Consider the following 24637-nt stretch of genomic DNA (forward strand, 5'->3'; position numbering starts at 1 on the left):
CAGGAAGTTATGAGAAAAAGTTGTTGAAGGTAAGTTATGAAGAAAGGTGATGATCGGTGAGCAGCAGTATGGCTTAATGCCAAGAAACAGCTCTACAGACGTGATGTTTGCTTGAAAAATTTTTAATGGGGAAGTATAGAGAAATGTCAGAGGGAGTATCAGTGCATTAGTGGATGTAGAGAAAGAGCATATAAAAGGGTGCCAAGAGAGGAACTGTGGTACTGCATGAGGAAGTCAAGAGTGGCAGAGAAGTATGTGGTGCACGACATGTACGAGGGCAGGGAGTTAGTGGTGAGGTGTATGGTAGGAGTGACAGACGGGTTCGAGGTGGGGCAAGGATTACATCTGGAATCAGCTCTGAGCCCCTTCTTGTTTGCGATGGTGATGGACAGGCTGACAGATGAGGTCAGGCAGGAGTCTCCAGAAGGTATGTAGTGAGAGTAGGGAGCAGGTGGAAGAGGGGGAGGTATGTTCCTGAGAGAAGAGGAATGACTAAGAAGAAGCAAGATTGAACACATGGGTGTGAATTAGAAGGAGAAAGGTGTAACGATGAAGAAACGAGGAGCACAGGTAGTGAAAGCAGATGAGTTTAAATACCTGGGGTCACCTGGGTTGTATATGTGTCTTTTTGGCTGCTGTTACAACCAAATTTCCCCTAGAGGGACAATTAAAGGATTATTCTATTCTATTCTACCCATCCAAAGCCATGGAGGGTTTGTGTTGATTTGTGAAAGGAGGATAGCAGCAAAAGTGACACTAACAAGACAGGAGGATGAGCTGGAGATGGCAAAGTTGAAGAAAGTAAGATTAGGTCAAGTGGTTTGGAGACAAACAGAGAGGCAAGGCTGAGACAGAGGGATGGTGGATATTGGAAAAAAGTATGTTAACACTAGAGCTGCAACTCGAGGGGAAAAAGGGGGGAAGATCACAGAGAACATTTATGGCGGATATGCAGAGCTGGTGTGACAGACGGGGAGGATGTAAGGGACACGGTGAGATGAGATGGCTGCAGATGATTTGCTGTGGGTGCGGTCAGCAGAGCTTCCTCTATCGCCAGCAATAAAGACAACCAAATTTTTCCGTGAAAATTCATCTTTATTGATACCATACATGAATTATCAATGACAGAAACCTGGCAAAAAAATATAGATATAAAACCACCCCCATGATGAGGTGCTACAGGAGCCAGCTATGGGTGCATTGCCATTTCATCTCTGTCTCATACACCCTTATATTTCCCAAACAGAAAACACAGGGTGTTGATAAGTTGCTCCTAGATTCAATTCTGTCTGCCTGCTGAACTGAAACACCACAAAAGTAGACTAGGGGTGCTGGAGACGATGAATAAGGATTTCAACACAATAGCCTGCAGCCTAGTGTAGATTTACAGATGGCTTTTCAGCCAAAAAAGATGGAGGAATTTCTGGCAGGCTGCGCACTCATGTGCTCTGTGAGACCCCTGCTGGACAGTCTACAAATTACCATACAACAGCTGTTAGCTGGCATCTGGGTGATGCTGTCAGGCAACTTTTTCCCTATTTCTCTGCAAACCCTGACACCACAGCTTTAAGACCGACTTCCCTAAGGGCAAGATCCAATGTCAGTGGTCAACCTTCCTTTTTTGTTAAACTCATCTCTCAGATATTAACATTTATCTGAAAAACAGACATCAAATAGCCTAAAAACAAGACCATAAGTATTATAATTAAAAGGTTTTGGTCAATCCTATTAAATTTCAATAAAGGTCGCACCATTGTGGCACATTTCCAGCATCTAAGGAACTTGAGGCATACAACTGGATGACTTGGAGGTCAACACTTTGTCACCGTTGCCATTTACTGGTTTTCAAATACACCTGACGCTTCCACACCCTCGATGGCATTTAAATTCCTCCTCGATAATACTGAGCCAACAGAACGATGTGCAAACTGCATCTCCGTAAGAAACACAACAGAATGACCTCCGTTGGCATTAACTGACTCAGCAGCCCCACAAATTCCTCCATATATCATCATGAATATTGTACAGGTGGGTTCAACCTAAAGAGAACATCAGTACATAGAAAAATAAATACAGTTTCCTAAAATGCGGGCAAAATCGTTTTTTAAGTCAGTGATTGTACCATTAAAAATCACGTTTAAAAAAAAAACAAAAAAAAACTTAAGAGGTTTTTCATCTCTTTACATTAGATTGAGTATCTCATAGTTCTAGGGAGGAATACATAGAATAACTTTTACAGAAATTACTACCTAAAAATATACAAGCACAGACACAAACATGAGGAGTAAAGCCAACAAATGATTCATTATATAACATAAAACAGCGCCGTTTAAACAGTATAAGAATCTTTACATGTAGCTCCTTGGTCTGCAGCTTTCTTAATTGTACTTAAAAACATTTCTGGGAAGCTTAAGTTAATACAAAAGTCTTATTTCTTATTTTACAACCCCATCAAAAGTTGTTTTTAAAATATTTGAGTAGCAAATTTGATTTCTATCATTATATTCTTTGAATAGAGGACCCCCACCCCAATATAGAGATCTGAAGACAAAGCAAACAGTTCTGCGATGATAAGACAACAGATGTGAACCAGGTGCTCGATGGAAATTTAACTGGGGAAACTGGTTTCCAGTGTGCTACTCTGAACTCGCATCAGATAGTTAAGCACTGGCCCTGTTGTCCCCAGCCTGTTTAGCACTGAAGCCAATGGGCCAGATGACAGCTGGATGTCTGAGACACATGGATGACATATCAAGGATAGACTTACATGAAAGTTATTTACCATCACAATAAGAATGATCTAACAGCAATATTTCTACATTAATATACTGCAGGTTTCAGATGTTTACAGTTCTTACATTAGCAATAATAGAAAAGGAAAAAAAATACACCGTCAATTCATAAGAAAAATAGATTGCCGTTAATAGTGGAAAACAGTGCAAAGAATATTCTGGGGTGTTTTTTGTTGGCTTGCTTGTCTGTTTATTTTTAGAAATAGTTTACAAAAAAAATTGAAAAACAAAACAAAATCAAAACAAGTCTAAAACATAGAAAATAAAAACACACTTCTGTTAGCGCCTGGTGCTCTGGTCCAGACACGCTGCATACCACCTTTCTCCAGTACCTCAACGTTTTATGCTGAAGGTGTAAGGTGACTGTGTTAGTGTGTGCACACTGGTGTGAGTGTGTGCGTGTTTGCATGTGTGTGTGTGTGTGTGTGTATGGGTGTGTGTCTGTCAGTGTGTGTGTGTGTTTAAGATTTAGCGTAGTGGTTCTCAACTCCGGTCCTCAAGCTCCGGCACTGTACAGGTTTTTGTTCCAACCAGGTCCTACAAAAACAAATAATTGAGTTTTTAAAAACCGAACGTTGAATTTTGATACTAAGAGTGCACACAGTTTTCTCCAGCCTGCAAAAACAAATGTCAAATGAAAGCTAAGCATTCCTTCCCTGTGACATGAGCACAACAGAAACAGCGAGGTGCGAGGCTGACGGGAACGCACGCCTGAGAGACCCGAGGTTGGAACAAGAACCCGCTGACATGGGCGCCGCTGCGAGCACTCGGACAACCGGACACGCCAACTCTGGCTCAAACATTGTGGTGAGCGATGATTGCGGGACGAGGGAGGTGGGGGGGTAAACACACATGCACGCACACCGCCAGCCCGCCAGACTCACCACACCACTAAGAGGACTGGTTGTAGCCGGGCAGACTAGGGCCAAGGCTGAGCACCAATGATCATGTGAGGGAGCTAGAGTGGCTGAACTGGCCTTTGTGTGACGGCAATAAGCTCGATTGGTCCATCTATTTCACCACCCACTCTCCTTTTATCATGAAACACAACAAATAAAAATTAACTCAACATAAGTGCTCGAAGCCGCCCTCCCTGACCCCTCTTGCTAGCATGTTGGCTCAGGTGGATCCCAGTAAGTTTTTTTGGGGGGTGGGGGGTAAAAAAAAACAAAAAACAAAACAAAAAGAGTTGGGACCCCCTTCGTCTACTGGGACGACTGGGAGTTGTCATTCTTGCTCTCCTGACTGGAGGGTGCCTTGTTGTTCCAGGGCGAGTGTGCCCCCAGTGCAGGTGAGCTGTTGAAACTGTCCTCATCCTCCAGGCCATTCGCCCCATCGTACTGCGTGTTCTCCAGCCGCGTGATCAGACGCTCGTCCTCGTCACCAAACTCCCCTCCCATCAGAGTGGGCTCGCCCACCATCATCACATCCTAAAGGGGACAGCAAGGGCCGGTACAAATTATCCCCATAATACAGGGGGGTGCGCGGAATGACTGCACGCATGGGTCACTAACCCTGAACTCAACTCTGTAGTTGTTCATTTCGTTTTGGTTTTTGCTTTAGGTGCAATCTGACTGGGCTCAATTCCAGCATTACATTTATTTGTTTTATGAAAATCATTATACTGGAAATCATCTAAGCTTTGGGGACCAAGGGAACCCAAGTATTAAAGGCTTTCCATTTTAGTGTCCTCTTATTCTGAACCAAATCACAACTGGACAATGTGTGTTCAGGTCATCTACTCAGACATTTAAGTAGTCCATGTGGCCCTGACTCCCTGTCCCGAGAACCAGGGTCGAGAAGCCTTTCCTACTGGCCAGAAGTGGGCATCCCTGATCCTTGAGTGCTGCATCACGGGGGTTTTCATTCCACCTCGGGTCTCGTTCGCTCAGTCAAACAAGCAGTGCTGTGTGAAATCACGTGCTCTGATAGACTCAGTGGTAACTCTAAGACCGGGATAACACAGCAGATTTAGAGTGAAAGCCTAACTATCCCACTGGAAATCAGAGCAAGGTTAACCCTACCCCACAGACCCAAAATATATTAAGCAGAGACGGAGGTCAGTTGTACCTCCTCTATATAATAAACCGTTTAACCTGTGGCCCTAGAGGACCAGGGACTGCCCATCACTGGATCACACGAGGGGGTCTAAAACCTAAATCTATTCATCCTCTGTAGAATTACAAAAAAAACAAAACAAAACAAACACACACAAAAAAAACAAAAAAAAAAAACAAAACCTAATCCCACCAAACTCCGAGTCCAAATGCCTCCCTGACCTACCTCCACCCAAACCTGGTACTACAACTAAACACGCTAGCAACCCCAGCTCCCACCCAATATACACATACAAAGAATTTTCTGACCCCTCTGCCCTTCTTTCCAACCCTTCCACCCTTTTTTTTCCCCATGCCATGCTCAGCTGAAGTTTGGAGGTGCAGACAGAAGTCAAGTAGATGTAATGCTTACAGGTACCTGGCTGGAGAGTGAAAAGCTGTTGGCTGGACTCTTCTTTTTACTGTTGCTGTTGTTATTGCTGCCTCCGCCAGAGCTCACGGTGCTCCCGCCGGACACCTTCCTTTTCCGCCGCTTGTTTGGAGCTTGTCTGGCAGGCTCAGCTACAAGCACAGAAAGACATGTTTCACATAAATCTCTATAAATCACTAGTTTCTAGGTCATTTACAGATAAAACTATCACGCAGCAGATGCTGGATTTTAGTATGGGTGCTTCAAAGCTTAAATTTAAAAGGCAACTATCATAAATGCCACTGGCTATTTCAAAGGCATTACCTGGAGGCGCTACCATTCTTTGCCACTTTTGGAAGAGGCAGGTCTTCAGGCAGTCTCTGGGGCTCAAACTATAGGTTTTATGCCTAGACATCAATTCTTGCATGGGTTCCAATATCACACATAGCTTAAGGGAAGACGAGAGAGGCCAAAGTTGCATGATGGATGTTAGATTGTTCCAAACACAGATAATTCACCAATATGTTACCAAAGAAAAAAGAAAAAAAAAAAGAACATGATCAAGAAGGAAATTTGCTTACACGGAGGTAGTTGAGCGTGGAGTTGGACAGCCCACATCTGGTGATATTTTTAGCCAGCTGATCAAGCATCTGGGGATCCTGGAGGATAGGGGGAAAAAAAATAAGCAATGACTAATTGCACACACTGTACATGAATCTGAGTATTAAAGAGGGGCTTGTTTACACGGCAACTCACATGCATAGCCAAAATGCTCCTCGGTAGGACCTCTCTGTGTTGTCTGATGCTGAAGTGCCACGTCTTGATCCTCATCATGTCGTCAAACATAAACTCTAGGTACAGGCGGCCCTCAACACAAATCTAAATCAAACAGCAGAGATCATGGGTTACCATCTCAACAAAAGGTTCAGGGACAATTGTGCGTCTATTATCCACACTGGCATTACCTGTGTAAACATAGGTTTGCCGTTCTGGGTCACCATGGTGCACTGGTCACAATCGAGAGACACAAAGTTACTATGGAACGACTCCTTTGGATGCTTCAAAACATAGAAGAGCTCGGTGGCGCCCCCCTCAAAGATACTTCTGAAGTACCGAGGAATCAACGTTCTGCCGATGGCTGCAGACAAAATGTGCCAAAGTTAAAAACTTAAAGCACGCAGACAGGACATTAAAAAAAAAAAGAAAAGAAAAAGCTGTCATCTGATTTCAAAAAAACCTTATAATACCGTACAACCCCAATAGACCACTCTTCTCTTAGACAGCAGGACATTTAAAAGTAGCATGGGAGGCATAGCCTTCAGCTTTCAGGCCCCTCTCCTGTGGAACCAGCTCCCAGTTTGGTTTCAGGAGACAGACACCCTGCACTTTTAAGATTAGGCTTAAAACCTTACTTTTTGATAAAGCTTATATTTGGGGCTGGATCAGGTGATCCTCAATCCTATTTAGTTATGCTGCAATAGCTCTGGGCTGCTGGGGCCTTGCCATAATGCAGCAAGTGTTTCTTCTTCACTTACTTCTTTTCACTCTGTGTTTATAAACCACTCTGCATTTAATCATTAGTTATTATTAATCTCTGGTTCTTTTCCACAGTGTGTCTTTTGTCCTGTCTCTCATTCCCACTGTTGCCAAGTGCTTGCTCATAAGCAGGTCATCTGATTGTTGGGGTTTTCTCTTTATTATTGTAGGGTGTTAAACTAAAACATATTCAATGACAATCAGCTATCATTTCTTTGAAAACATATTTCTTACTGTATCGTTTTGGACCATCTTCCAGACAAAAAGTGATTGTGAGCATAGCATCATCTTCAAAAAACTCTGTGGTGAAGGCATCCCACCAGAGATTGTCACAGTCCTAAAAGCAGAAGAAGAAACATTTTTCAGTTTTTGATTCCTCAAAATGTGCAGTGAGTTATGTTAAAATAGGTCATGTTCAAAAGGAAGAACAGATGCCATTTGCAAAAAACAAGAACTGGAAATTCATGTACCCGCACCTCTTCTATAACCTTTCTACTCCTCAGGACAACAGAATGAAACACACGCAATAAGCCCTGCGATTGGCGACCTGTCCATGGTGTACCTGAATCTCACCCTGTGACACCTCAGATGATAGTCATTCAGCAGCTTTAAGCATTTTCTTAAAGATAAATGTTAAAGCGTGTTTTCCTGGATAAGCAACCAAACCCAACAATTCACTTTCCTGAAAGTAAAACTCAATTCCAGTAGTTCTTCTAGCTGTAGATTAGCATGCAAGCATTTCCTGTAGTGTGCAAACAGCCTCACAACGTAATAACACATAATGGCTACTCTTTTACCCGTTTAGGCATAGAAACAGTTGGCACTCCAATTATGTTTTAGCCAGGTTTATCAGATAATCCTATTAGAGTCTGGATGTAATTCAAGTCTGAGTTCTGACTTAATTTTCTCGCATAATCCCCAACATGGTTACCTACACATCAACAGCTGTTGGGAGGGAAATCTAAAAATAGGGCAACAGTAAGTAGTTTACAGGATCTACAAAATGTAGTTCTACGAGGACTTTATTACATTTCCTGCTTGGAAATAAAAGACAGGCTCTGTGTTTTTGTGAAACAGTTTGGTGTTGGGTTGCTACAACACTGTGTGAAATACAAAACGATTCTCACCTCTGTCCAGTTCTGTAATCTTTTGTTCAGCTCATATATCCGGTAGTCTGTCTGGTTCCCATAGGGTGTGGGTCTCCTGAAACAGAAAATGGGGATATTCAACACCCTGCAGTCGGAGCTGCTTCAGTGCACTTACACCTGTAGTGCAAACAAAAGCAATAATCCAAGAGCAGCTTCAAACTAAATGCAGCATAAATTTTTGAACAGTATATGCTATATAAAGGACTTCTGACCTAAAACAGGATTAAATGACATTAATTATTTAAGCATCAATGTGCTCACCCCATTCCAGGCTCCATGTATGAGGGGGGGTACATGGGTGTAGGCCTAGGACAAAAAAAAGATATTGATAATCTCCACCAAGCATGTATGCCTTTAATAACATTCTGCAAACAGATTGCATTTCATAACCTCTCCATATTATTAAAATTAAATAAATAAATCTAAAAAACAGACTTCTTATATTCTTAAGTAAACATCAAGAAAACTGATTTTATAATAAAAACAAGAAGCCTGCAAGAAGTCAAAAGATAAGACATCAAGAGGGTAACAAATGGCATAATTTACTGGCTGAATGAATTCACAAATTTCCCTTGAGAGCTCAACTCAGACCTACCCCACATCTCTGTCCAGCATAGCGCCTGGGTGGAAGGGGGGAAAGCTGCCGCCGTTGGGGGGCTCCTTAGGAGAGTACAGCTTGAATGACTTTGACGAACAGCCTGCACACAACCCCGAAGCAGAGGAGGGGGGGGAGGGGGGGGCAGAGAATTAAAGGAGATTTAGATTACTTTGGATTTAGCTCATTCAAATCGCAGCAACATCTCAGTAATCTAATGTTGGATGATTTTGTTGAGACTCGTTCAAATAAAAGCCCACTGCCATAACAATTTCCTGCTGCTCTCATCATCTAATGCACCTTCAATCTGCTAAATGGACAAGAAAACAAATGATTGTTTTGGGGAGGGGGGGTATATTTATTGACCTGTAGACATCTGAAAACACAATCTGCAAAATGAGTGGAAACCAGATCCACTGGCATATTTTTTGTATTTTTGTGGCACCTGTACCATTACTGGCGACCCTCCTCTCAACATACAGCCCTATGTGAACCTAAAAACATGCCTCTCTACACTGTGTGCTGGTCTCCCCCTCTTGCTGCCTCTTCTATACCCATCCCCCCCATCCCTACACTGGCTGTTGTTAACCCCTGTCTGCCCAGATAACGCAGTCATGCTCAAACAATCTGGCAGTGCTGAGAAAACATCTACTCAAGACTCCACACAAACAGCTGCTTCAAGTTTTAGGGTCTCAAAAGATATTTTATACCCAGGTTAGAGGAAAACAACCCCTAGAAGTCTGAGTCAGACTGACCAGTCACAATAACCCTCCAGTTCCCCTACCCTTTGAAGCAGACACAGAAGTGGGGCGCCAACGTGAGGAATTTAAAGTATGTTTTGATAGGCAGGTATTAGCAACATTTAAATAACAGCAAAACCCATTTGTATCCAGTTGTTTAACAATGCCTGCACTGCCTGTAAATGTGGTATTCCCAACAGGCACCTGCATAATGTTAATTTGACCTACAATTTATGCACAACGGTTGGTCACTGTCTGCTTGGCATAGGAAAGAGGGGGCTGTACTTAATTAAAACCAGCAGGGGGAGAAACGTCGACTCCCAGCGTCATGCATGCTAATGCAAACCAAAACCATAGAGGGGTGTAAATGTAAGATTTTTGCCACTTTCTGTGAACTGATCGAGTTATCTACATGTGCACCAATTCTCAAATGGTGATTGTTAGGTTCAAATAGAGAGAGAAAAGCATTAATTGTCCTCCTTCACCACACACTACTACAACTCCTCCTCCATTTACTTTCACCCTTTTCTTTCTTCTTTCTGTATACCCTCAAGAGTCATGGTAGGTCATCTTCTCCTCCCTATTAGTATGAGGCTGATCTTGCTCAAGGCCACCCAACAATGGTTCCCTACACATTACCTCTGACCTATACACCCACCCCCAGCAAGTCTAGCCATTAGTCCCAGACTGCATTCAGGCCCATATGATAAGCCTTTGTTCATTTTGATGCTGATCCCACAGCTTTGTGCAAAACATAATGTCCAGTGTAACAAATCACATCTCTATGGTGAAAAAAAAACAACCTTTCTTCAATCACAACCCTTAATGTGAAAACAGAAACAGCTACAATGAAGCTACAATCAAATTATGCAAAGATATTTTAAAACAAAGGCCCTGAAAAAAAAATGTTGACACACGGAGGATTCTCACCTCTAACATAAATACACACACAAATATGAGGTTCAGTCAGCAGTACTAAACCCATCTACAAAACCCTGCAGATCATAAGATCCTTATGCATGTAAACAACTACTAACACGAAAAGACAGGCTCAGAGGCACCTGAGGTTAAAGGATGTCACGTACTGACAAATGACTACAGTCCTTAAGCATCCTTGAACAGAGTAAACTTTAACAAGGTGAGAGATCACGATGCATATTTCACTACGCTAACAAAAGGTTAACTTAACTGGACTTTGATGCAGTTCAGTCCGCCCAAACTGCTTAACGCAAACAATAGAGCTGCATCCAGAGGATGGCCATCAGCCAATAAAACATCCAAAGCTATGTGCAAGACTCCTAACGTATTTGCAAAGCTCTCTGGTGTCACCTCATTGCTCCGTGTATTCACATGCATGTGCAGTATACCTGTAAAAATGCGCGAGCATCCACTTTAACAGCACGGGCCAGGCGTAAACTGAACCACAGGGCCGCGTTCATTAACATTAACCGTTTGCAGAAAACGGATGCCATTGCTAAGCTATTAACCCACTTGCTAAATATCACCGCCCTCCGCTCCCTATCCCCCTGTGTCTGTTTACGATCAATTTCAGCGGATATTGTGAACCTGTGATGCTGCTAACCTGGTATAGCAGTTCGACTGAGTTACCTGCAGAGAAACGTCCACCTAAACGCGGTGCTGCTCAACACCTCGGGTCGGTGTCTCTAGCCAGCTAGCCTTGCTGCTAGCCGGAGCGGCTGGATGGTGAATTCTCCGCCGCTGATAATGTACTCCTGTGGTCCTAAACCAAACAGCAGACGACGGGAACTGAAACACTCCCGCTACTTCCCCGCTTCTGGTGAATTTGCAATTCCTGCTTATATGTTTTAAATGTCATTTGTCTGGAGGACTGTGTTCTACTACTACCGGACCCTTTGTTCCTGCCAGCCGAGACACGAACAAACAAAGGCCCCGCCTTCCTCCAGGCTCCTCCGCCCATCCCTACACACAGACCGGGACAAAAATCTCAGGCCTCCCTCCCTAATAGGGGCCCCCAATTTGTCCTGACTGGGACCCATCAGTAGACCAGTGGCCCCCAGTGTAGTACAAGGTGGGTCCCCATTGCGAGGAACAACCGTCTCACTTAATCTTATTCCACAGTCTGACAGCATTGTGGGCCATGCCGTTTCTGTGCCAGCCCTGCGCTGAAGTATAGTGGGTATGAATAATATTTGGGTCAGCAGAGTTTAGGAGGGTAAGGTAGCTCTTTTTTCTTCTTTCATTGATGCAACCAAATATCCATCTGCACTTTGCCTACTGTATTTATTACAAGTCATAAAGTGTCATGGTCTATAATAGCATTGTAATAAGATGCCACACAAGTGAAATACACTGAAACATGTAGCTCACTTGCAAGTCTATCTTTTTGTCCAAGTATTACATGTGACATATCTCAGATATTTAACTATCTTGCACTTCACTTTGTTAAAATTGTGTGTGAACAGGCTGATTTTTAAAACACACCACATTGCTCCCTAACTGCAGTGCTAGATAATTAAATATCTTAATGCTTGACCAAGTAACCACGTGTTACAAAAAGAAAAAAAAAATGCATCATTATGTCTGCACTTTGTTTTACCTCATTCAAGCATTTTTAATCTAAAAAGTTACATAGACTTCATTACTGCTCAGTAAAAGCTGAATCTCAGATTTCATGATCAGATATGGCTGCAATAAAATATGTCTTTTTCCTACTTTAACTGTGGATCAAAGTGACAGGATTATGTCCCGTGAAACTGCAGTGTCTGAGATGATTTCTTCTCAACCTCCCACGCAGAGTGTCCGACCATTTATGAAAGCTTTGTGCGAGGGCACTGAAACAGTCAATCAGTCATAATGATCACTCATGAAGAATGAGTAGTCCTTTTAGAGTATGCTGTAAAAGTAATACTGTGTTAGCAGTGCTGGACCCATTTAAACTAGTGGTCATCCAAGTCCTGCACAAGCTTAAAACCCCTTAACTTTTATTCTTTTCATGGAGTGTGAATCAAATATCCTATTTATACCATTAAATCAGTTATGACTAGCTACCGACATAGCACTTTTAATTGTAGCTTTGTAAAAGCCTATTAAAAGTGATTGACTCGGCTGATGACTCAAATCTTTTCAACCACAGCTCTGTGCCCGTCATAGCCTCAGTTCGCGTAGGCTAATCTGCAGCCTCACTTTTAATCAATAACCACTCTAATGTTTACAAGCAATATATTTGAGGCCTAGAGAACCATTTGTGGTCTCAAAGTGCATTTTAAGCTCATTTGTTGAGGCTTTCACTTGAGCTGCCAGTCAGTTAGAATTTCTACAAGCCGGGAGTGCAGCCTAGGGAAGTGAAGCTATGCTTTTTGAGATGTACAGTAAACACATCTGACCCACACCAGCGTCTCTCAGCGCACAAACCCTATGTTAGATATAGAGCAGATATATGTAAAACTGTATGCAAAAAAAAAAAAAAAAAAAAAAAAAAAAAGCAGGCACTGCTGTACGTGGGTTTCAGAGAAGGATGCATCACCTGTGGTCTGATCTGTTAGTGATAACACAAGCCCAACTTTAAGATCACTTGTTGAACAAAACCATAGCTGGCTGGTATATCAACTCCTTGTGCAAGTCAGTTTTGATGGACTTGCACAGAGGTGTGAAGGGACAGCATCTCCCTCTGCTGGCAAATGCTGATAAAAGGAAAAAAAAAATGTATCTCATGCTTCAAAGTAGAATGAATTTACTGTCCTGGAGTTTACAGTAATATTTGATTTTGGCCATAACAACAAATTTGTACATGCTCAGCTGTAGTTGTACATTAAATTCTATTATCAACAATATACATATGCACAAAATCCATTAGTGTGGATTTCATGGCAATATGCATTACTGCATGCATTACTCTGAACTGAATCCTCTTTAATCTGTATTTGGTAAGAGTCACATTTCGCACATATAGTCACCTGGCAGGCAGTGATAACATTGAAGGCACCATAGCGCAGGAACTAAGTCCTATTTTGGTCTCAGAAAAGGAGGTTTTGAACTGCACAGGTATTCGTGTACAAACACATATATACATATATATACACACACACACGCATATATTATATATATATATATACACACATACATACATACACTCTCAAAAACCACAATAAACCACCTAATCCAAGCAGAGTTGGGCCGACTTGCATTCAGACTGCTTTGTCTTGCTCGACTTCTGTGCTTTGTTTCATTGTTGTAAAAAAAAAAAAAAAAAAGGTTTTTCCATTTTTATTTATTCATTGGTTATTTAAACTCTGGCTTGCTTAGGCAAATATTGATAAACAAAGTAGGTCATCACACACTAGCCACATGTAATTATGCCTCGAAAACATTTTCCATGCCCATCAAATGCATTACGACTTTGACCAAGTGTGTGACAAAAGAGCTTTTAGCAGCACTGAGGAAATCTGAAGAAAGCTGGTGAAGAAGAGGATGTTCCAATTCCTGTTGCTGCTTTTTTAGACACCGCAGTGGAAGTATAAGCCTGTCAGGGAAACTGTTGTGACACCTGACTGGTAGTGATAGCAACAAGGCAGGAGACTGTCCTAACACAGGCGTCACCCAGAGGATGCTGCTGTGGTTTACCAAGAGGAAGTTAACAGTGTGTGTTCAAGATATGGCAAAGGATAACGACAGAGAGAAAAACCTCATGTGAATGTCTGTGTGAAGGTCGGTGTCGTGAACACTTGCAACAACACAGATCTCGGACCTGCAGCCAGACTGAATTAACAAATTCCTTGGAAAGAGTTAAAATTTTAGGTTTTAAAATGAATTTCACAGTCTCCCTGAGAATGAAATGAAATTCGTGGAGGTGGTAAGTTCTCCAGATAAAATTGTAGCTGTTTAAACTTAAGAACTAAGACAGACTATGATATTATTTAGAGACTAAGCATGGAAATCCCCAAAAGGGTATAAAGACACAGCATTTAATTGTAATGAAATATGTAAACTTAAAGCAATGCACAGCATCACTTACTTTCTTACCCAAAATTAGAAGCAGAAGAAACAACTTACAGCAAAAATCCATTCAATAATGTCAGTGTTTCAATATTAGTCTTGATTTGCATAAAACTGATCAAATATAATGCTTGCCATTCAGCACTCTAACCCATCTTGACACCAACTGTACTTTGCACAGGTTGAATAATTCATGATACATTTAATAAAAGGGGGGAGAAAAAACAAATCTGGTTGGATTAATAAACCATTCCTGGTGTTGAGTCCACATAGGCGGCACAAAGATACAGTTTTCAGCTCTCCTTATACTTTGTTTTTACAGCAGTCTGCTGTCATCTTCACTAGCTTTTACATGTTTTACAATTACAGGTGTGCTTCAATAGAAAAATAATTTCCTCCCCATTTTGATGTCTCCCTGTCCTCCCCCTGTTTTCAGCTGGGTGGCACATGCCAGCTTTCTCTTGCCATCCTGTCAGCCTGCAGCAGATGTGACATCACTACAGCTCATCTCCACTCTGCCCCCCCCCCCAAAAAAAAAAATTTCTCCGACTCCCCCAGCATCTCTGTCTGTCTCCCACGCATTCCTTCTTTTTCTCTGCCTCTGCACACACAGCCATTTTGATCTAGCAAACAAGATCTGAGAGCCTCAGTAGGATAGAGAGAGGCGGGGAAAGGAGAAGAAGCAAAAGAATTGAGGAGAAAAAGAAAGCGAGGCAGGCTTTTCAGTGCAGTGAGATAAAGCTGAAGGAGTCACGTTGTTGTGTAACAGTAATCAAAAAAAAATCCTAGCTGTTTGGCTGCCATCTTGGCTCTGCTTTAAGTCACTTTTCTTCAATCAGGAACCACGTGACTTTCTGCATGAGGTAACGCCACTTTTACTGCAAAAGGCAGTAGGCGAGGGATGAAGGAGTGACTGAAAGGGAGAGGAAGAGAGGGTGAAAGAGGGAAAGGAAGAGGGGCGAGAGAGTGAGATGAGGAAGGCAGAAATGGGAGGGAGGGGTTAGAGAGGGATGGGTGAGAGACTGAGAGTGTGGTGAGCAAAGGGGAGCGCATGCTTGAGTGGGTGCATGCGAGAATGGGGGGGGGGGTATCTTCAGCTCACAGGCAATCTATTTTTACCATTTAGCCTGAACAAAGGATGTGATTGGCTCCACTGTGTTAGGACAAATCTCCTTCACGCAAGGAACAAAGCCTTAAAAAGGTTAATTCACAGCAAAGTCACAACAACAGCAGGATGTCACAGGGTTGTCACCGAGCTAGACAGCCATGAGAATGCCGTTCTTTATTCTGGCTTATAAACAGCAAGTATGCCTAGTGAAAAAACAAAACACATCTGTGCAATTCTGACCAAATAAAAGTGAAAATGATGTTAGAACTATAGACAACTTGTTTTTACAATGTAGATTCATGCAGGAATGATGGGGAGGATCTCCCATTCAGGAACATTCAAGAATGTAAACAAACCAGCCTTCAAATATAATGATTTACAGCATGCAGACACAGGGAGGGAGACAGAGAGAGACAGAGAGAGAGAGAGAGAAACAGCAAACCAGCTTGGATCAACATGACTCTGGTTATTTGTGAGATCTACCAGCCTAAACTTGTCCTAGCAGGCTCCTTGTGATGGTGCACAAACGAGCGAGTGTATTTGCATCCTGTACTGCACAATTTTCCCAAGCACGCATGTGTAAGCCTATGTAAGTCTGTGACTGTTTAAGTGGTGGTACACAGCATGCACATGGCAGATCACTCTGGTGGACCGTGTTCTCCGTACATCCTTCAAAAACATGTGGATGTCATTAAAAGTTTCTGCTCCACAGTACGGTCTGTTAACAGGGGGAACGAAGGAGGCAGAGTCACTGAAATGCTACAGGAGGGAGAGAAGACGCTAGATAGTACAGAAACAAAAACATCTGAGAGAAGGACATCAAGCAGAGGCCCTAATATTACTCCATTTGATAGCTGATTGCCCATGAATCAGAGCAGCCCCATTAAAATGATACTGACACCCTAATTCAATCTGCCCTCTCCAAAATCCCCCGAGCAGATGCTACGATTCAATTTCTATCTGATACTCTTTTCCCATGTGATGCACGGAGCCCGTCCCCTGGCACCGTGAGGCTTTTCACTGTGTGCAAGGCAACCATCTCTGTAGCCTGCCTGCTCTCAGTGGGATACTTTTAAAGAGAAATTGCTCCAAAGTCAAAAAAAGGGATCAAACACACCATGAAGAGAACAGATTAGAAGATGTACTTGATAAAAACTGCCAAAACATTTTGCTTGCCAAAGACTGACATGTGCAGACAGACTCAGACTGTACTAGATTCTCTTCCTCTTGCTCTGATAGAGTAACACAAGAGCCAACTGTAGATCCTGAATATCAATAACACTCAATTCTGTGGTTATAATCCATACTTTAGGTAACCTTTAAATCTTAAGAGTGCAAGTCTTATTTTCTGAAAGACATGCAGGAATGCAAAATGCAAAGTCACAATGACAAAGAGCTGTGCAATAGCCCAAATGTAGCTTAACTCTAGGCAAGTTGGTTAAGTCTTAAGTACCCTCATTAATAGTTTAAATCCATCAAGGGAGCTTTAAACCATTTTGCAGCAAGTAAATTAAAGTACTTTTGCCTCATTCAGTTCTGACCCCCGGGACAAATCTAAAAATGTATGTGACACTAAGCAGTCAGTTCCAACAACTCTTCTAGATGTACAAGAGCCCTAATATCCGTTAAGCAGAACTACAGCGGCCAGATGAAGCTGAGAAAAGGAGTACTTATTGATATCTCAGTCTCTGTATGTGGTAAAACTCAAAGAGCCATTGATCAACCGCACAGCAGGCTAGCGTGACTGAGAGGCTCTGCTGAACAACTCAATCCTAAAGTGTGGTAGCCTCGGTCTATAACCTTGTTTTAGGACATGTGCTGCGAGTGAAGCATGGATTCACCGCCACACTGCATGCCCACACAAACTCACACTCACATAGCTTGACGTTGGCCCTAGGGGGGTTTGCAGCACTTTTACATAAGTCATCTTTTTGACAGCACCACTGAGCACAGAGACGGAGGAGGAAAGAGGGAGATCAGAGACAGGGAGAGATAAAGAAGAGAGAGTAGGCACTCACCGGGACATGCACAACCTCCAACAGACATCTTCTCACATGTTGGGTTCTTCTCTAAACGAAACAGCTGCACTCAGTCCACACGCTGCTCGCATGGGCCAACTCTGAGGAAAACAACACAGACAGAGGGGTGGAGAGATAAGAGGGAGTGGTACAAAGCAGGGCATGTACACCACAACTACACTCCTCTCTCTCTCCGTCAGAGGCAGGAAGTTGGCACTGGTGCTCTAGCTGCATCATTAATAGGCATATTGCAACACAAGTGGGAGGGAAAATAGAGAAAGGAGTGAAATAGGAAGAAAAGAGTGTGTGAGACTGGAGTAAGTAATATGGACTGGAGCAAGGGAGCGTGTGTGAAATGGAGAATGCAGGAGGGAGGCAATTAGAGCAAAGGAGAGGAAAAAGAGAAACTGCACAAGGTGTGTGTGTGCGCGTGTGTCAGTGATGCATCGTCTATTTTTGCCCAGTGCTGCTGTGGGAGATAAACATACTCAGTAGGAGCCCAGAGGCAGAGGGTCATTACTGCCAAACAAACACGCATGCACAAACACACTCTCACACACACACCGTGCCTCATGTATGACAGATTTTCATCTCTCTTTCTGTCTCCCTCTCCTTTCTTTTGTTTTTCTGCTGCAGAGAAAACACGGGTGTTAATCACTACAGACAGTATCGATTAAAAATGCAAAGCCCACCTGGAGCGCAGGGACACCGGAGACCCATGGGAGGCAGGAGGCGCGTGCATGCGCAAATGCGCACAAGCCCACAACCAAGAGCCGAGTGTAAACAGTCTGACTCTATTGCAAACGTCTGTTCAGCAAACCCTACTTCTTTTTTCCCCCTTTTTTTTTTTGCTTTTTAATCTTACTGAACTGTCAGTTTAATCTCCTCACTCTGTTGATATTACTTTGACCTTTCTGCAGCTTGATGTGATTGTGATTCATTTCCTCTCCCTCCTCCATTTCACTGGTTTCCTTTTCCTTTCATCCCACAACTTCTCTTGGCCCAAGCTTGCCTGCTCTCTGAGCCAATAATCTCATAATCTCACACATCACTACACAAACACACAAGCACATAACCGACTCTCATAATTTAGATGTCTTTGTTGCTCATCTACTTCATCCTGTCAAATGGGTGAGAGTCTATGCGGTGAATTATCACCAAATTATTAAGACTAAATGGGAAACGGTGAAAAGGTTTAAAGATGATAGGAAATGAGCCTGGGTCATAACTGCGTCAGTAAATATCGGGCAGAATAATTTTTTTAAACAAAGATGCATGTGTCCCAGAGGCCATTTCTGCATTACCAGTCAGAATTTGGAAAACCATAGAAAAAGTTTGCACTTTTTTTTTTTAATGCAGCATAATGAGTTAGGGTGCACACAAAGTAGCGCAGAAGAGTCAAAACATAGATAGCAGTTAGCTCAAAAGTAATGGATGATCGCTACAAAAGGCACAAGTAAAAAGTTTAGTAAACAGCTAAACTAGTAGATAAATGGCTAAAATATAAGCCAGTAGAATAGTGTATGTCATGCAGTCCAGGTTACAGGTTAGGCTGGCAATTTTACAGCATTTTTTTTTTTTTTTAAACAGTGCTGCCTAGTTTGGGTTGACATTTAGTTAAAAATATGACATATGTGTGGACTATGTGAAAAACTGGGGGGGGGGGGGTTGTTGATAGTGTGGGCTACATAACCACTGGTCTATGATATCCGTGTAGTCCCAAAGGACAAAGGACTCCCAACTGAGTTGAAGCCTCATTTAACAAACCTCTGTTTTCCATTTTCTGTCACTCACAACCAATATGCCAACACAAGACAAACAACTGTCTCCACAGAAATGAAAGCTGACGGGCACATTCCCAACACAGCAGCTCACTGGCAGAGGCATCACAGTTAAATGTCATACACGGTGTCAGACACTGCTCTTAGGACCAAGACACAATGAACAACCCTGCGGGCGTCCTCGTTTCCTTTACTTGTCTTCTCCCCTCCTCTTTTCATTTGCCCTTCTCACACGCAGACTTTTTTTGGCGTCTTTTGTTTCAACGGTGTTTGTCTTTCGGAGTCTTCTCATCTCAATCTGCCGTTTCGTCACAGTTCAGTGTTTTTGTGCATCTTGATAGTCGCGATCAGTGGGTTTGACATCAAGACAACATCCTGCTACTTGTGAACTCTGAGCAACACAAGATATGAGAGAACAACAGAGACATCCCCAACAATGCAAGAAAAACAAACAGAAATAAAGAGCGTGAGGGAAGAAAGAGCAGAGAGGGTGTGCGAATGGGATTTTTGGAAATGGCTCCTGTTTCCAGGAGTGATAATGCTTTGAAGCCGAGCGCTTCAGCACTAACTGCACTGTTGTTCATCCTCTTTCTCACTCTCCTCTCTGCCTCTCACTCTCCCTCCTTGTGCAGATGCAGAGATTCCCGCTCTGTCAACACATTGCACAAAAAAGCTCTCTGAGAATAATGAAGTTCCCCCCTCTGTTCGCCTCCTTCTCTCCACTGTGGGAGCACGCAGCAGCAGCAGTTCCATAACACTATGTGACAGACAGCAAAGTGCCTGCACACAGACATGCTGCCAGCTTGGCTTACTGAGGCATGCGTCTCATCCTAGTGTGTTGTCTTTACACAGTGTAAAAACACTTGTTCACCTCCACTGAGCACCTTGATTCTTCATAAATATCTATTAAAATGTTTGAAGGGCTCTTGGTGCCACCATCGCCTTCCTCTCACTCTTTTGTCTTCCAGGTGTTCTACCCCCCCGCTTTTCTTTTCTCCACTGTCTCTCTCACTCTCTCTTACAGACAAACACTCTTAAATGTCCTCCATATCGGTGCTTACCTTTGTCTTCCTCTTTCTCCTCTTACCACACTCGCGCGAAAAAGTCCGCTCAGGTCAGCCACGCAGAGGAAACCAAGCTGGGCCAGCAGAGAGAGAGTGAGGGAGGAAGAATGTGATGAGCAGATGCAGATAGGAGACACAAATGGGTGGGGGGGGGGGGGGGTCTAGTAGTGTGCAAATTGGATGATGAGAAGGAAGGAAGGAGGGAGGGAAGGAAGGAAGGAAGGAGGCGGGAGGCGGTGGAAGAGGGGAAATGAGAGGAGGGAGGGGGTGATGGTGGTGGTGGTGGTGGGGGGCTCTCAGCTGCACTGGTATGAATATGACGCAGAGGCAGCAGCCAGAGCCACTTCTCTCCTCTCCTTTCGAGCCCCATCCCTCCATACCCACCGAGAGACAGGAGAGAGGGGAGAGAGAGGGCACTGTATCCATGGCAACGGCAGAGCAGCGGTAGGTAGCAGTTAGGGAGTGTGCTGGGGCACAGTGGTGTTCCTTTCTTTCCCTGCCTCTCCAACACACAGACAAGCTCATAAGTCCTACAGCTCCCACAGATGTACAGTATACAGCCGCTGATACGCTGAAGGAAAACAGAGGAAACGTGGGCAGCACTGACTCATTTGGACATGACAGATAATGAGAAGCAGACTGTTTGAGTCTGTTGTGTCTCAGGAAACTTGGAAAACTGGGGCCAGAGAAGGTTTATTATACTCTAAATGCAGGGGGGGGAGAACAACTGTCAGCATCAAGTAATGAAATTGTTGTCTTTTGTGTCAAGACATGGATAATATGAAACACTGCAAGTGCAATGAGGCCAGAGCTTTGCAGTGATGCCAACAAGTGAAGCTGATGACAATCAGCAAAATAAACAGATTCCCTGGCGTTCAAGTTGAAAGACAAACAGCAGAGACATTACTGTAGGAACAAATATGCAACCCTTCTTTCCAGACATTGTTTTTTATGTCTATACCTACATCTATTTAGCATATAATTTTATGTAGAAAAAGAAAAACAGTCTAAATTTTAATATCCATCTCACCCAGAGATATGTGGACAAGAAAAGCAAGAGGATGAACTGCAAGCCTTTCAAACACTAAAAAAAAGCAGTAGGCCTACTTCAAACTACTACTACTACTACTACTACTACTACTACTACTACTGTCAGAGACTGCATACCTTAACCAAGGCTGAAAATTCCCTCCACATCATGCACAAACACATTTGTTCGGTGTGTTTTCTCAGGAACATCAAAACCCAATTTCAAATTGATATCCATGTTTTCCCCTCAGCTGTAAAAGGCCGATGGAGTATTGTTGCCACCCTGCCGGGCAGGCCAGCAAACAACGCTGACACCCATGTTTGTGGATGCAAAACTCAAAAAAGGAGACAGTGTAGGAGTTTCAAACTGATACCTGATACCTGGTCAGGGTAAGAGGTCAAGTTTTCTGAAAATCTTGTGAATGTAGAACAGACAGAGGGGGAGCACTAGCGGTTGTCAGCATTTTTTTTTTGTTTTAGAGGGATCAGTGTTTCATTAACATGCCATCATTTGATGGCATGGTTTCATTACAATTTAACACACTACAATGTATTCCAACTGATGTGCGCACACATTTGATTTATACTGTTTTATCACTGATTTATAGAAGGTACTTTTTTTAATTACCTGTGTAAGTGTCCAGCCTCCTGCTCCAGTCCCTCCTAGTTTTAGCAGAACAAGATTGAGGGTGGAGCTAGTTGTAATGTAGAGGCAAATCATTATGGACTGAACCATCTGCTGTCACAGTCTGGGGGTGACAGGATTTATTTTAATTAATTTTAGTCATTTGGTCTGTATTTTCCCCCTTTGCATTTAAAATGGTTTAATCTGCTAGTATTTAGGTTGAGTTTGTTAGCATGGGTTAAACAATTTTTCTTGTTTTGGGTTTTTGACGGTTGTATTTCTGTCTGTATGTCCTTTAGCTGAGTGGTCTCTTACGAGGGGAAACAAATCATGATTCAGTATATGTGAATTGAAGTTTGGTTTAACACTGAAAAACAGAACCCATGGCATGAAATCAACACGGTAACCTAAATGACTCTCAAACATTTCTAAAACGAACATTGTTTCCAGTTGAGTTTCCAAGCAAATATAAAAAGATCTGAATATATATGGGTTTTTTTCAAACAGTTCAGTTGGCAAGTGGCTAAAATGCAGTTTCTTGCTTCTTTCCCATCTGGCTCCCACAGTTTTAGCCTATAATTACTTTCAGTGACCGTGGAAACAAGGAAGTAGGGAGAGCTTTCCAGGACTTGAGGGCACTTATGTTGCTGTTTTAATGTGAACATTTTTTTTACATGGACACAAATATCAAATATGCTAACCACAGCCACTGCAAAAGAACAACAATCTTTCCCTAAATAGACTCATCTACCACTTTGTTAGGTACATCTTGCCAGGTTGGATCACCTTTACTCGTTTTTCACAGCATAGATTTACAAGGTGCTGCTGATAGCATCACACAGTTGGATGTTAAAGAAAGTAATTTGAGCTTTAACTTGGCACACTATCCTCCTGGGGGTTGCCATAAGATAATTGGGTACATATAAACAGTTGAACACGGTCAGCATCAATGCTAAGGTACTCCGCAGCTTTTTAAGGATGGTCAAGTGGTAGTAAGGTGACCAGGATGGATCCATGCTTTCATGCTGTTTATGCCAAATTCTGACCCTACCATCCAAATGCTGCAGTAGAAACTGAGACTCATCAGACCAGACAACATTTTTCCAGTCTTCTATTGTCCAGCTTTGGTAAGCTCCTGAAAACTCTTGCCTCAGTCTCCTGATCTTTAAGCAGCACCTGGTGTGCTGCTTAAATCACCTTACTTCCTATTATGATGCTCGATTTGAACTTCAGCAGGTCATCTTAGTCATGTCTACGTGGCTAAATGCATTGCACTGCTGACACATCATTGACTAAATAACCTAAGCGGCAGGTAATTTACATCTATGTTTTATCGACATAGTACGTAACATATTGGGTCAAGTGTGGGGACAATCACTCAAATCACATAACTGATGAAGATTTTACAGCAAAGTCACGGGCTCTTGTCAGACTCTATTTTCTGATTTTGAGTTATGGTTTTTGTAACACACTCTTTAGAATAATCCACGTACAAAATCAAGTTTGCACAAAAGATTACCACTGCGACAACCTCGCTCAGACTAACCAAACACCACACTGCAGAGACATAGTGCTTCCCCTCAGAGCTTTGGTGACGTGAGTAAAAGACGATGGTGGAAATCTTTTGTCATGCGAAGTAATAAATGAAAGGCACGAGAAGATAGGCAAAACAGAGGGAGAGATTAAACTGGGTCAAATACAAAAGTGGGGGTGATGTGTTTCTCATTAGGATTCCTATTGCATTGGCAAGGAAAAGCCATAGGCAATTCCCTGTGTCCCAAAGGTAGAAATGGATTAAAGGTGAGCCCAACCACAAGCACACATGCGCACACTCTGTGGTCTTCCATTGTGGTTTGCTACTCTGTTTGTCTGTATTTCAGATGCATTCTCTTCTGTGATAAATAAAACTGCTACATCTTCACACTCTCATTGGTAAAATGTTTAAGTCTTCCTTTTTGAGAGGTGTCCTTATTGTGGCTGACCTGTTCAGTCCAAAACTAATGTGGTTACCTTGAGAGAGCATTTTACCAACAGCACGCTAAAAGACATCACACAAATAGTTTGGGACACGTGGGGTGAAGGATGGGGCCTCACTTAATCAAGCTTGTCCTGGCGCATCCCGTCGTTGCTCAGCTGAATCGAGATCTTAGGAATTTGCAGGTTAGGTCAATGCCTCGGGCTCTTTGTCTTCCTCCTCAGGTCATTTCTCAATCAGGTGTTTCTCATATTTCTAATGTTCCATACTGTGTAAACACGACAGACAAGCAAAGTCAAAACTAGGAATAGTCACAATAAAATAAAATAGAATATGAAAACATGGTTAATAGCAATGTAAACCATGTTAAAAACCTGATTTAAAAAAAAACATAGCAAAACAGATAATTAAAAAACAGGTAATGAAAGAATAATAAGATATTATTTCAACAAAAGGCCAGGTTGAACTGAAATGTTTTCCGCTACTCTACTCAATATGACTAACCCAGATTGGGTTAGTCATATTGGGCAGTTATTTTGAAGGATAATCTGTATTAACTTCATTCTTATGGCCATTGGAACATAAATTCTAGAGCACGACTGATATATTGGCCAATAATAGTTTTCTGCCGATATACCACCATCTTTGGCCTATAAATCAAAATTTTAAAAGTAAAGGAGAGACAGGAAAATTGCCCTTCAACTATATTATCAATGTTGTTTCATAGTGTGTCCACCAGAGGGCACAAACAACAACCAGGTCATCCAAAGTAATTCACAAATACAT

At 42.6% G+C, this 24637-nt stretch overlaps 1 protein-coding gene across 5 annotated transcripts; it reads right to left on the reverse strand.

Moving 5' to 3' along the window:
* Positions 1 to 1059: 1059 nt before the first annotated feature.
* On the reverse strand, positions 1060 to 20380 carry ldb1a (LIM domain binding 1a). Of its 5 annotated transcripts, none has more exons than XM_063491153.1 (12): positions 20220 to 20380; positions 17378 to 17478; positions 8538 to 8640; positions 8204 to 8248; positions 7922 to 7997; positions 7029 to 7131; positions 6224 to 6396; positions 6015 to 6137; positions 5840 to 5917; positions 5583 to 5706; positions 5268 to 5410; positions 1060 to 4222 (listed from the first exon to the last, which is right to left on the reverse strand). In XM_063491153.1, the coding sequence occupies exons 2-12, from the start codon at positions 17403 to 17405 to the stop codon at positions 3998 to 4000; spliced, it is 1221 nt and encodes a 406-aa protein (XP_063347223.1). In that variant the 5' UTR covers positions 17406 to 17478; positions 20220 to 20380; the 3' UTR covers positions 1060 to 3997. The 5 variants fall into 5 exon arrangements, with proteins under 5 accessions (XP_063347223.1, XP_063347222.1, XP_063347224.1 ...); XM_063491152.1 differs by having other exon boundaries at positions 5262 to 5410; XM_063491155.1 differs by having other exon boundaries at positions 1061 to 3329; positions 5262 to 5410; positions 20220 to 20376.
* Between the last annotated feature and the right edge of the window lie 4257 nt (positions 20381 to 24637).

This window comes from Pelmatolapia mariae, linkage group LG13 (assembly GCF_036321145.2).
Source record: "Pelmatolapia mariae isolate MD_Pm_ZW linkage group LG13, Pm_UMD_F_2, whole genome shotgun sequence".
In the NCBI taxonomy this organism is placed as follows: domain Eukaryota; kingdom Metazoa; phylum Chordata; class Actinopteri; order Cichliformes; family Cichlidae; genus Pelmatolapia; species Pelmatolapia mariae.